General features: G+C 35.6%; 1 protein-coding gene across 1 annotated transcript in view; it reads left to right on the top strand.

Annotated features, from left to right (window-relative positions):
• Positions 1-13,424, top strand: part of si (sucrase-isomaltase (alpha-glucosidase)) — a 75,884-nt gene that overhangs the window by 15,055 nt on the left and 47,405 nt on the right. Inside the window, exons 10-16 of the mRNA XM_034305154.2 lie at positions 482-607; positions 2,215-2,346; positions 2,558-2,674; positions 7,038-7,151; positions 8,750-8,834; positions 10,845-10,962; positions 11,837-12,008. Of these exons, the coding sequence (XP_034161045.2) occupies positions 482-607; positions 2,215-2,346; positions 2,558-2,674; positions 7,038-7,151; positions 8,750-8,834; positions 10,845-10,962; positions 11,837-12,008 (864 nt within the window). The remainder of the gene's footprint in view (positions 1-481; positions 608-2,214; positions 2,347-2,557; positions 2,675-7,037; positions 7,152-8,749; positions 8,835-10,844; positions 10,963-11,836; positions 12,009-13,424) is intronic.

The following is a 13,424-nucleotide window of genomic DNA, read 5'->3' as shown; positions in this document are numbered from 1 at the left end:
ATGTTACTTTTTAAATGAAATATATTGTGTAACAACAAATTAAATCAAAATGAAAGGAAATTGGATTTTCTGCATTGACAATGTGGTCTTATGTATAATAAGACAAACATTATTATGTATATGTAACATTATTTAACATTATTATGTATAATCCAGTAAATCAGATTAGTAACCCACACACAGTGTCTGTAGTATTTAATGTTTCACCTGTAATTTTATATAATATTATGTAATATTATGTATAATAATGTTGATTCAAAACTGATCTATGGTGAGGTTGGAAGGAAGAAAAAATAATGTTTGTGGTAATGTATCTCTCTCTTTTAAAACTTTAAAAAATTGGCAAAATTTTTTAAAAAATAAAATTAAGTTCATCAATATGCTAAGTAAAATATACACATATTAGCATGAATTAATTTAGTTCAGGACTTTTAAGTAATTTTATTAATTTACTTTTCATGATGTATGTGTGTTTCTCTAGCTGGTTGGCAGGCCAACTATTCCTCCATATTGGGCTTTCGGTTTCCAGCTCTCTCGCTGGGACTATGGCAGCCTGGAAGAAGTAAAGAATACGGTGGAGAGAAATCGAGCAATTGACCTTCCTTATGTAAGTTCCAGAAAACTCATTACTGGATCTCCTTCTGTTCCTCCTCAAAACCACTTCCACCAAATTCCCCCCTGAACCCAAACAAGGAAATGACAGAAATTTGCTTATGAGACCTTTTCATTTCTTAAATAACATGAATCATATTTATGCGATGAAAACTATGAACACAGTGTCTGCAGTATTTAATGTTTCACCTGTAATTGCTGTAAGACACTCTGAAGGACAATGTGTTGGTGTGACGACAAAGGGGGAATTAGTGCAGCAGCCTAATATGTCTCCATATGATTAGCATTTGCAAAGACCTGGCAGGAGCAACTCACCATCTGCTGAAGCTTTATGGAAGACTGAATATGCCAATGTAATGAAAAGCAGTAGGCAATGGTGCAGCTAACACTAGCATGAGCAACAGGCTTTGACTGTGCCATTCATCAGCTAGTGGATGCTAATGATGGGGAAAGCATATTTGCCAAGCTTGAAGCTTCAGAAACTGTGTGAAGGTCATGCCCTTCAAATAATTTGAGTCTCTGTAACTTTGGTTCCTACATTTATGTATGAAAATCCCCAAAATGTTGAGCAATGCATTAGAGCTAAGATCTACAGCAGCTTCTAGTGGATGCTAAAACTGGTGAAAACACACTTCATAACCTTGAGAGCTCAGATAGGGGAGTTAGAAGTCTTTACCCTTTGAATCCCACATTCGGGTATGTAAATCACAAAATAATAACCCATACATCAGACCAGGCTTCTTTGGAAACAGATAGCAAACACAAATGCTGGGGAAGAGATAATTGCGAAGCTTGAGACCTCAGAAACCAGAAACTAGGCTGTACACATTTCAGAGACTTTGATTTGTAATAATATGTATGTAAAACCACAAAATAATATCTCTAATAAGCCCTGCGACAGTGCTGCTCCCTGCAACAATAGCCAGCAGAGGCTAATGACGGAGAAGGCACAAATCTTCTTCAAAACATTTAGGCTTTCTTTTGACACACTAAAAAAAAAAAAAAAAAAGTAGTATTAATACCAAGCAATTACAATTAAAAAGTTAGCTTTATTAATTTATTTATGTATCACAAATAATGTGCTACAAATATGACCAATGTCCAGCAGCAACTAGAAAATGCTACTGTTTACAAGCTTGAGACATGAGAAATGTTACATTGGGTTTTTAGGCATGTTCTTGTCATAAAACCCAATTAAATTTCAGAAAATAAATAATTGAAAACTATGAAACCACAAAATAATAGCCATGCATAACCCTTAAAGCCAAGGATAAAGGCTAAGCCATGCAGCTTTAGCTATTACAGACATGAATTCTGGGGTGAACATAGTTAAAAAATGAAGATTTTCCAGACCCCAGTGAGGTAGTATGAAGGATGAATTTTAAGAGAGTGTTGCATTTACATATGAAAATTACAAAATAATAATCCATGAGGAATGCATTTCCAGGCTAACGCATAAAAAATGTTCAGCCTGAGAAACGTCAGGTGAGGACGATGAAAACTGGGACTCTCCCAGGCGAATTGGTGGAGCTGGCAGAGAATGAAAGAAGGAGATAATAAGGACAAATACACTCATTTATTCTCCTGCATCACCTGTTCCAGGACGTGCAGTACACAGATATAGACTACATGGAGGACAAAAAGGACTTCACGTACGACTTGGTGAAGTTCAAAGACCTCCCACAGTTTGCTGACTACATGCATGCAAAAGGACAAAGATATATTCTCATATTGGTGAGTCATCTTTTTTTTACCTGCCTTTTTATTTGGTCAATTAACTTTTACCTCTCTTTGTGAAGAGGCAATTTGCTGCAGAAATGTGCTGCCTTTCCCACCTGTGCCTCAACACCTGTGCTGGTTTGATGAATGACTAGCAACCATCATAATCAAGCTGAAAATGTGCTTGTTTTGTTTTCCTTTTCTTTTTCTTTTTTTTTTGTGAAAGGATCCCGCCATAGCCACGAGCAAGAGAATCAACGGACCATACGAGTCACATGACAGAGGAACGCAAGCTGATGCATGGGTCACTGAGGCAGATGGAAAGACTCCACTAGTGGGAGAGGTAAAAAACGATGGCTATAAAAAGAAAATATATGCCATAAAGTTGGGAACAGTGACAACTGTTCTGATAAATGATAACATACATAATTATCTAACCCCACCCCAACCCCATAGCCCACCCCAACCCCATGGACTGTACCTGAATTCGGTGGCAATAACCCCTTGACAACTGTTGCTAAGAGATGTTGGCCAACTTTGACCAAAGACAGCCAAAGACAAAGTTCTGCCAGAGTCAGAATTTTTTTTTATGAAAATCTTGTCTAAAAGCCACCAATAAGAGGACAGCATAGGATGACATTACTTGCGGGCAATGGTGAAACATAAAACAAACATGCACACAATGGACAGAAAATATCCTATTTACTTTAAGCTCACTTTGAAGAATGTTTCTGTTTGTGCGACCCCATTTTCTGCACAATCCTGGATCACACTGGATGTTGACATAAGCAGGAGTTAATAATTTCCTTTAATCACAGGTTTGTCATTAGAGGATTGATTTTCATTATATAATCTGATATTGTTATAGAATTCAATCAACATTTTACAGTGTGATAAGTAATCATCTTAAAAGACTACTGAAATTTAAACACCCTCACCCTTCCAGAATGGTAGCTGTTGTGTAACCTTTTCTCATTCAGCTACAGGAGCATTAGTGAGGTCTACAGGCTCTCGGGTGTACTGTTGGCATTCCAGTTTATCCCAGAAGTGTTCATTGGGGTCGAGTTCAGGGCTTTTTGTGCAGGAAATTCAGGTTCTTCCACTCCAACATTGGCAAACCATGTCTTTATGGAGTTTGCTTTGTGGACAGGGAAATTGTCATACTGGAAAACGTTTGGGCCTCTTATTTCCAGTGGAGGGAACTCTTAAAGCTACAGCCTATAAAGACAATTCTGTGCTTCCAACTTTGTGGCAGCAGTTGGCGAAGATTATTGTCCACATACTTTTGGCCATCAAGTGTAGTTCAAAGTTCAAAGATAACAATAATAATAATAATAATTAAAAACCCCTTAGCTTTAAATAATGTTTTACTGTATAATAATAATTACATAATATGTAGACTCAGACTTTGGACACCACTGAAGTAATAGAAATTATTTCTAGAGATAATAAAGGCAGATTAGTATACGTTATATAACATAACAAAATACACACTTGCAAACCATATATTAAAAGAGAGGACTGTTTTTAAATGATACTATCAGCACAATAAAACAGATAACACGCATTAGCTGCGATTATTCACTCTTGAGTTTTGTGGGTTTATTTCAAGTCAAGTATGCATTGATTTTAGATTAGTGTCTAATCTCTTTGGCTTTTGCCTCTCAAAGTGAATGCAGACTGTTCTGCTGCTCTAGATGAAACACAATTTTGCCACGGCTTCTAAATGTACATGTTTACAACCAGCAATGTACAAAATCCAGTAAATTTGTCTCGTCCCCAGGCGTACAAGTTAAATGTAGCACTAATCTGTTCACACATTAGAGTACTCATAATAAAGTACTCTATAAAGCAGTCTTCATATAAAATAGACTATAAGGTGGTAACACTGTTAGATGGTTTGATGTACAAATAATGCAACAACCGAGTCTTTGCATAACTGCTACAATAACTTAGGTCCAAAGCTCAAACTTGATGCACTCTTCCTGTTTTTCATTCTTGGTATCACTAAAAAGACAACCCAAACAAAAGAAAAAGGCAGCACATATGTATATTTACGGTAACATTTGTCTGTTTGTTTGTTTGTTTGTTTACACATAGTCTATTACAAAACTATTTTGTTGAGATAAAACAGACCTATGTGCCATGTGTGAGGCCATTACCTATATTTCATTATTGCAAATTTCTCAGTAATTATTTTTAAATTAGCAACAAATAGACCCTAAGCTTAAGGTGATACAGGTTCTTCTGTTATAGTCAGACACAGGAATGTATTTAAGATTCACATTTTTTTATTAGAAACAAAACCTGTAACACTCAATCTAGTCTTTGTGTGTAAAATGAATCCAGTTATAGTCCATAAAAAAGTATAGTTACAGAACATTTAGGAACATTTAGCTACACAGAGCAGTACAACAAGGAGCACAAAGGAGGTTTGACCCTACTATCAAAAAAGTTAATTGAAATTTGGCCAGAATTTTTTCATAACATTTTATTAAACATAAAACCACATGGTCCTCTTTTACAAATGGTATTACTATATTATAAAGACATGTCTGTATAGCTGGTCATGGTGGCACAAGGCCTTATAGCTCTGATAAAGGAAAAAAAAGGATTTGGATCAGCATTAGAGAGCTCAGCCTACTGGCATCAAAGATCAGTTAATAAATGTCAAAGAGAACAGATAATCAACAGATAGAGGGTGATAAAATGATGTGTGGGTGTGATACCAGATAGCGAGAAGAGACACTGGAGAGGGAGATCTTGAGGGCATCGAGATTACTGTAAATCGCCTATAAATTCCCCTCCCGATATTTTGAACAGGGTTTGTTTGCTTGTGTGTGCGTTTGTATTAATCTATTCATGGACACAGTATGCTGTTCAAACATTAACTAAAGACATGTTGAGAACAACATTTCTCATAGGGAAGTTCATTGAAATCTTGATTGGAGAGGATAATTTGGAGTCCAATTCTCATTTTGGCTTTGGTCCACGAACATTGACTAAGTGTGTATGTGCACGTGACTTGTGTGTGTTTTTACTGTCGAAGCTAAATGTGACAATAAAAAAAAAATGCTAAAAACTTTGTGGACCAGTAGAAGCATCAGACAAAAGGACTTTTACTGGCATTATAAAAAATACCATAAACACAGGAATGATAGTGATGGTATGAAGAAGAGAGAGATTTATTATATTCAAATTCAAATGTTGACTTATCTTCAAATCTATGAAACTGCTACTAATAATAAAACCTTTAAATGTTAAAACACAATCCATTTTTTTTTCTATTTTCTCAATATTGCTAAGTGTTCCTAGGAACTCTTAAAAGCATACCTGGGGTTGATAGCGTTCAATGTCAATGCAGTATCTATCCCTCTCTGCCGTTGGCTTGAACAATGTACAAATATTAAAACGATAATATAGAGCTTAATAGTGAGGTTTTGGGAGTAAAACTGTCATTCCTGATGGTCGTAGGGAATGTGATTATTAGCTAAATTATAAGACTGACCTAGCATTAGCTACAAGATTGACAATGTTATCTTATTTTGCTAGGTTTGATTGTTTATTTAGTTCAGATAAGCAAGTAAGGTGACAAAAAGGTACTATAAAAAAGAAAGCCTGTTGACGTTTTAACAAGGTGTAATAAGTGAATTTTATATAACTACAAATGTCACAGCATAACCATAACATGTTTTATGTGTTTTAGATTTTTTAAATTCAAATAAATCAATTAAAATTTATATTAAGAAAAGAAAAAAAGCTTTCTGCAGACATAGCTAACAGAGCTAGTGTAGATAACTATTGCAAAGAAATGTGATTATTTTTGATAGCCAGTGCTTGTCTTTCTAGATGTTGCAGAATCGTGGAGCAGTGTGCACATACAGTTATTATTACACTTAGTAGTAAAAAGTGAGAACTAAAATAATCACTAATAGAGGTGCATTTAGGCATTTCGCTGCCCAATGTTCAGGTGAGGACCAGCAAATGCGACAGTTGATGGGGTTGCCAGATTGGGATAGTTTTAAAGTATTACACACCATGCAAATCTGTTATTGCAAATAATCAGAATGAAATCTAATAAAGTGCACACAGTGTGTCTATGATTTACAGACCCCTCTCTCTTGTAAGATATATTGCAAAGATCGGGAGAGGAAAAGGGGGATTATGGAGGAGATAATGTACGTACATCAGAAATATGTGTGCACCATGGTGATGTTGTTTCACATGCAAAGACTGTGAGAAAAAGAAGAAAAACTGTCTTCTTTGTTTCAGTGGTTGAATTTTATTGGTCTAGTTTCAAGTCTTTTGTGTGGAATTTGAGGTGTAGCTGGGCTGGAAATTTTGCTGAAACCTGTCAATCCTGGTTAGTGATAGTAGCTTGACTATGTTCATCTCTCACACAGGAAACACACATGCTGTATCAACCACAGTTGAATGATGTTATGTCTAAAACTGTCCATTGTCAGTTTACTTTAAAAAATTAACTAGATAGTAGACTATAGCATAAGTCAAGTGTGATAGCCTCTTGGCTTAATTTTATATTTGGCTATGTTGTTAGTAATTCCATCCTTCCCCACCAAAATCTACAGTCATGAGCCACTGCTGCTGTGTGATATGTGTTTCTATTGTTAAATTAGGTTTTTATTTTTATTTTTAGTTTTATGAGATTTCTGAGTCATATACGGTGTGTTTCGTATGATGTGCAGGTTTGGCCTGGAGAAACCGTGTTTCCTGACTACACCAAGCAATCCTGCATCAAGTGGTGGGTGGATGAAATAGTCCGGTTCCATAATCAAGTGAATCATGACGCAATCTGGATTGTAAGTAACTCTGTAGAATATAAAAAATGACAAGAAAAAAAAAGTTTTTACTTTATATTTTGTCTCTAATAATGTAGTAGTATACTATGTACTGTACAGTATGTAATAATGTAGTAATACATAAACTATACAGGCAACTACAGTGTAACTACTGAGGAGTTACTGATGGAAAACAGTAGTACATCTTATGTAAATAAATATATGTATCAATGGCAGTTTTGGTTTGTGTAAATACACAAGCGTATCTTGACAGCTGTAAAGTGACATTCTCTCTCAGGTGTAACAGGGTGAGGGTAAATAAGCTTTACTTTATGATTGTAATAGGATTTTCACACTACACAGAAACTGACCACTTATTTTTAAGGAGTAGCTTTATATATAAATTACCCTTCAAAATAAGTGGACAGTTCTTGGATAGGTAGTATGTAGGAACTGTCCAATTGCATAATAATAACTTAGATCAGTAATTCATCCATCTGATTATGTTAGGTTAGCATATTTCAAAACAGATGAGTGGCAGCATGAAAAACACAGGGTGCCTTTTCTATTATAGTTCTGAAAACTGAAATATGTTATTTTAATGTATCTCTCGTGTATCTTTTGCATGTATCTCAACCAAAGGTAAAGTTCTAGCATTTTAAATTTGGAGTACCACCAGAAGTGAAAACAAAGAAAATTGCATTTAAAGGTTTCAAGCATTTCAGATGTCAAGTTTAGACCATTTCATTATTACTCAACTGAAAGACGCTTATAAATTGATTGTCTAAAAGCAACTGCTAGTTATTGATTAATGATGAAATTGCTTTTAGTTTAATTTGTAATACACAAGACAAATTAGAAATTTGATAATGAGATCTATATCTACCTTCATACCAGCCTTTATTAACAGACTACAGACTTACAGTTTATTTAAAAGTCAAGCCCATTCAGCAGTCATAAGAATAAGTATGTAATTTATTTTATTTTTAAAAAAGGCAAACAACGTACATAAATGATTAGAAGCACATAATAACTGTGATGTCCATTTTAATATTTGTTTAAATATTATTCTGAGCTTCTGCCCAGCTCTACATTTGTAACCTATCATACTTATCAAAAGACTACACATTGCTGATACAGTTTCAAAGAATTAGAAATGGGAAATGTGGAAATGTGTAATCATTTTGATTATCAGCATCATCCACATGAGTCACAGAAATCTTATAAACTAAGGTAAAAGTCACTCACGGCATTTAAACAGGAAGCTCATCTGTTATGAAATAATCCTTGATTCTTTAAAAACATTCTCCCAAACCTCTGCACAAATATGATGCAGTAAATAAAGTTAGTCCCAAAATTTAGTACTTGTGTATTTACATAAGACCCCTGTAATCCTCAGTAGTTACATTTTAGATGTATGTCTAGTTTATGTGTAACTACACAGGTATTAATAATGTGGTACTTAACAGTGTTATGTGTGTGAGTGTCTCCTCTTAGCTGATGATGTATGCTGAAATCAATAGCTTTTTGAATGCCTCCATAAAATTCTCAGTTTTAATGTGCTAACAATTAGCAGCGTAGAGATAACAGAGCTGAACTAATTGTTGTTCATTTATAAGGACATGAACGAGGTGTCCAGCTTTGTGCCAGGCTCCAACAAAGGATGCGCTGATAATACGTTGAATTATCCTCCATTCACTCCAAGTAAGTCTCACACACAGCTCTCGATGTGCAATTACAAAGTTTTAGACTCAACGCTGTAAGCTTTTTTTTCGTTGATTTAATCCATTGCATTTAACTCCTCAGCTAATTACCAAAAAGTAATTCCAGTATACTTGTATAGGCTCCATCTATGGAGCGGCATTGAGTCATTGCCCCCACTTTCCAGTTGCAAACAAAAGTCACATGACACTCATTCCATAACATCTTAGCTGGTCTAGGACCCATGTTCAAGCCAGAAGCCTGTAGTATTAACATTCATTCTGACAACAATGCCGAACCTAATGACAAAAATGAGACCGAAGATTGTGGTCAAGATACCCCAAACCCTGCTAAATGAGTGAGGACTCATAAAAAGTCTTGTATAATCATCCGCCCCTCCACAAAATTTCACCAACATTGAGATCATGAATTTTCTACATTATATAGTGCTGAAAACTACATGTATTCCTGAAATTAAATTGCTTTATATATTTATTTACACATACTGTATCTAAATCACAAGTAAAGTTCTAGCATTTTAAAATCTGTTTACCCCAAAAAGTTAAAAAGTGAGACGATCACATTTAAAGATTTATAAAGATGCCCAAGCTACTACTACATTATAACCTAATCTACTTATGGAGAAGGAGAAAAAAGTACTGCTAAATTTTAAAGAATTTACAGTGAGAATGATTTTTCACTTTGATTATCAGTATCATTCACATCAGGTCTCTGTCTCATCAGCTGAGCTAAAATGTCTTTGGTCACATTTAATCATGTTGTCTCTTCACTCAACTGATCACTGATTGCGCTGTGTGGGGAAATAATCAATGATTTATTTAGTGAGTTCCGGTATGTTGGCTAAATTTCTTTTTTATTCATGTTTAATAAGTAAGTTAAACATTTTAAAACTTTCTTCGCTGTCATCTGCCCAGAGTATGTAAGCATCTTTCTCACGTTTGATGAGCATTGCAGACATTTTGACAAAGTGGGGAAAAAAAACTGGGATGCCTTCCTGAGTGCTTGTCATTTAACTCAGGGTTGAGGACATTTTCACAACTTTCTGAGAAAGAAATTCAAATTTGATGTTTGATCTGTGCAGCTATATTTCTATTTTTCTAATAACTTAGAAATTATTAAATAAATAAATAAATAAATAAAAGAGGTAACGACTCATCTTGTGATTCATCTCGTAGGTGTTTTGTTTGACATGTTATCCTCTTTATTGAAAAAAAAAGTTCTGAAAAATCAAGAGAAATTAAATTTACTTTCAGAAGTAAGACTGGTGAAAAAGTGATGAGTGTTGAGCTCTATTTGGGGCTCAATGAGAGAATGTTGTCTTTCCATTTGCGTTAAATTTATTTATTTATTTATTTTATTGTACAAATCTGGCTTTGACTAAACTGCATGATAAATATATGTTTGAATTTAGTTACACTGGTTAGAGCAGGAAAATAATAAATTGTATACTACCATTACCCTTGTGGATACTCATGAATTATTAAATGTAGGAGATATGCTCTGACGAGCTGCATGTCAATTGGATGGCATGCATTTACCATTTTACAGTCCAGTTCTCCCTCCCTCTCTCTCTTTCTCACCTGCTTAGCATCTTTCCCCAGGCCATAAATCTCATAAACTGTTTGAGAAAATCCTCATATAAAATTGAAATATGTGCAGATATCCTGCTTACAAACATGAGAGCACTTACACACACACACATTTATCTTACTTTCCTTGTGAGGACCTTCCACTGACATAATTATTAATGCAGCTTATTAAGCTATGTATACATTAAATCTAACCTTAACCTCAGTAACAGCAAGAATTTTTTTTTAATTAATAAAAAAAAATCTGTTTGAAAAAAATCAGTTTTCCTAGCCAAATGTCCCCAAAAGGTCAAAACTGTCTGATATTCTTAGCTTTTTGGTGCCCACCAAGTTATAAAGATTGTATATTCTGTTACAGAATATGATATAATCTCTCTCTCTCTCTCTCTCTCTCTCTCACTAGACATCCTTGATAATTTGATGTACAGTAAGACTTTGTGTATGGATGCAAAGCAGGCCTGGGGGAATCACTATGATGTTCACAGTCTTTACGGATATTCCATGGTGCTGGCGACAGAAGAGTAAGTCCTTCAAAGTGCCATACATTTGGGCGCAAAAGTCTAAGTCCACCACTCTTCTTATTTCATCAGTTATCAAGAACTAATATATTTCAGTAGAGAAATCCTTCTATAAATTTGAAACCTATTTAATTAGGTTTAAAAAACATCTTTACTGTTGATTAATTGTTGTGATGACATATCACTTCACTGAAGGCAAGACCATGACAATTAATATTTTCCATTTGATAATACATTTGCATACTTAGAAAAATAAATTTCTTAATAGAAAGACTAATAGAAATTTTGGATGATAATCTTTGTTTTATCAAGAAAATACCATGCTCTGATAGAAGTAATATTTAAAAATGCCAGTTATGATTTTTTTTTTTTTTTTCAGTTTTTTTCAGTTTTTTTTTTTTAATCTAGCATAAATCCAACAACATTTTGGAAAATTCCTCTGTAACACGCTTCTGATTAAAGCTGGGAATGGTCACAAGCAGACCACAACAGTTAAAAATTTGAGTTGTTGAATTTTGATATTGTATTACTGCAGTATAAGACTCAATATAGTCTAGACCTTTAGTGGTTTGCTTTACACATACCACCATAGAAGGGATTTTTTTTTCCTCGCAGGAAACTTTTTGAAACAATTCAAAAAGCATATTTACGTAGAGCTATTCAGCTCATTTTGACCCAGAAAGTAAAGAATAATCTCTTTTTCCACTCAGGAGGATTCAGATCATGGTAATGGCTTTGGTGGCTTCGTATTGTTTATTATGATAATTGAGATGAAGTGACAGGAAAAAATGTAGTTATAATAATATGAAATGACCCAGAATTAAGGTTTCACCTGCTCAAAAACACTCGTTTTTTTTCTGTGCTTCTTGTCCTCTAGGGCCGTGAGGCAAGTCTTTGGCAGCAATCGCTCATTCATTCTCACTCGCTCCTCTTTCCCTGGAGTGGGAAAGTATTCAGGCCACTGGCTGGGTGATAATGCTGCCAACTGGAATGATATTAAATGGGCAATACCTGGCATGCTGGAGTTTAACCTATTTGGAGTGCCTTATGTAAGTACAACCCTTCTACAATCAGAATCCTCTGCCATGATATGTTTTATCCCATCAGTTATAGAAGCAGTACTACAAGAATGCTAACATTTATTGTGCTGTGTCCTTCTCCACCACATTAAGTCAATACACATTCAGGAGAATTTAAAACTGCATCGCAAGCTGCATAATGTCCACTAAGTACTATGCTTAGATAGTAATGGCACCAGTGGCATACTGACAAACTATCTAGCATGCTAATATGTAGTTGGGAACAAACTTACAAAAGTATTTGCAACTCTGATGATACTGCAGTTGATGCTGTTTCCTCAGTGTTTCAGAGGCCTGTATGAGGATAAAAAAAACTTAATTGTGCACTATCAATGTGACTGTCACAGTTACTGAGTAGCAGATAATTGAGCAAACCATCTTGGTTGCTCCACTGTAATCTCACACTGTTAGACTGCAAAATGAATTTTTATCCAGGCTCTGTGTATCGCCGAGGCCAACAGGCTAGCTAGTTGGAGACTCTGTGCATTTTATTATCTAATCAGTGTATTTGGTTCTCTAGCCTGTCAAAAACATTTGTCATGAGCCCAATATTGGTAAGGCATTAACTAAAACACAACGCATAAGAATATACGCCGATCAGCCATAACATTAAAACCACTGACAGGTGACGTGACAAAACATTGATGATCTTGTTACATTGGCACCTGTCAAGGGGTGGGCGATATTAGGCAGCAAGTGGACAGTCAATTCTCAAAGTTGATGTGTTGAAAGAAGGAAAAGTTTAAGGATTTGAGTGACAAGGGCCAAATTGTGATGGCTAGATGACTGGGTCAGAGCATCTCCAAAACTGCAGGACTTATGGGGTGTTCCTAGTATGCAGTTGTTAGTACCTAGCAAAAGTGATCCAAGGATAGACAAGTGGTGAACCAGCGACAAGGTCATGGGCACCCAAGGCTCATTGTTGCACATGGCGAGTGAAGGCTAACCTGTCTGGTCCGGTCCCACAGAAGAGCTACTGTAGCATAAATTGCTGAAAACATTAATGCTAGATATGATAGAAAGGTGATCACAACACACAGTGCATCACAGCTTGTTGCATATGGGGCTGCGTAGCTGCAGACAGAGTTTAGGTCAGAGTTCAGCATCTAGAATGGGCACATGAGCATCTGAACTGGACCGTGGAGCACTGGAAGGTGGCCTGGCTGGGTGTGTGTATGTCGCTTACCTGGGGAAGATATGGCACCAGAATGCACGCTGTAAAAATTGTTCAGTCATGTTTTGAGGAACATGACAAAGAGTTCAAGGTGTTGACTTGGGCTCCAAATTCCCCAGATCTCAATCCGATCGAGCATCTGTGGGATGCGCTGGACAAACAAGTCCAATCCATGGAGGCCGCACCTTGCATTTTACAGGACTTAGAGGATC

Source organism: Pangasianodon hypophthalmus, chromosome 6 (genome assembly GCF_027358585.1).
Source record: "Pangasianodon hypophthalmus isolate fPanHyp1 chromosome 6, fPanHyp1.pri, whole genome shotgun sequence".
NCBI lineage: Eukaryota > Metazoa > Chordata > Actinopteri > Siluriformes > Pangasiidae > Pangasianodon > Pangasianodon hypophthalmus.
The sequence above is the reverse complement of the archived record's forward strand: the minus strand, read 5'-3'. Positions and strand labels throughout refer to the sequence as shown.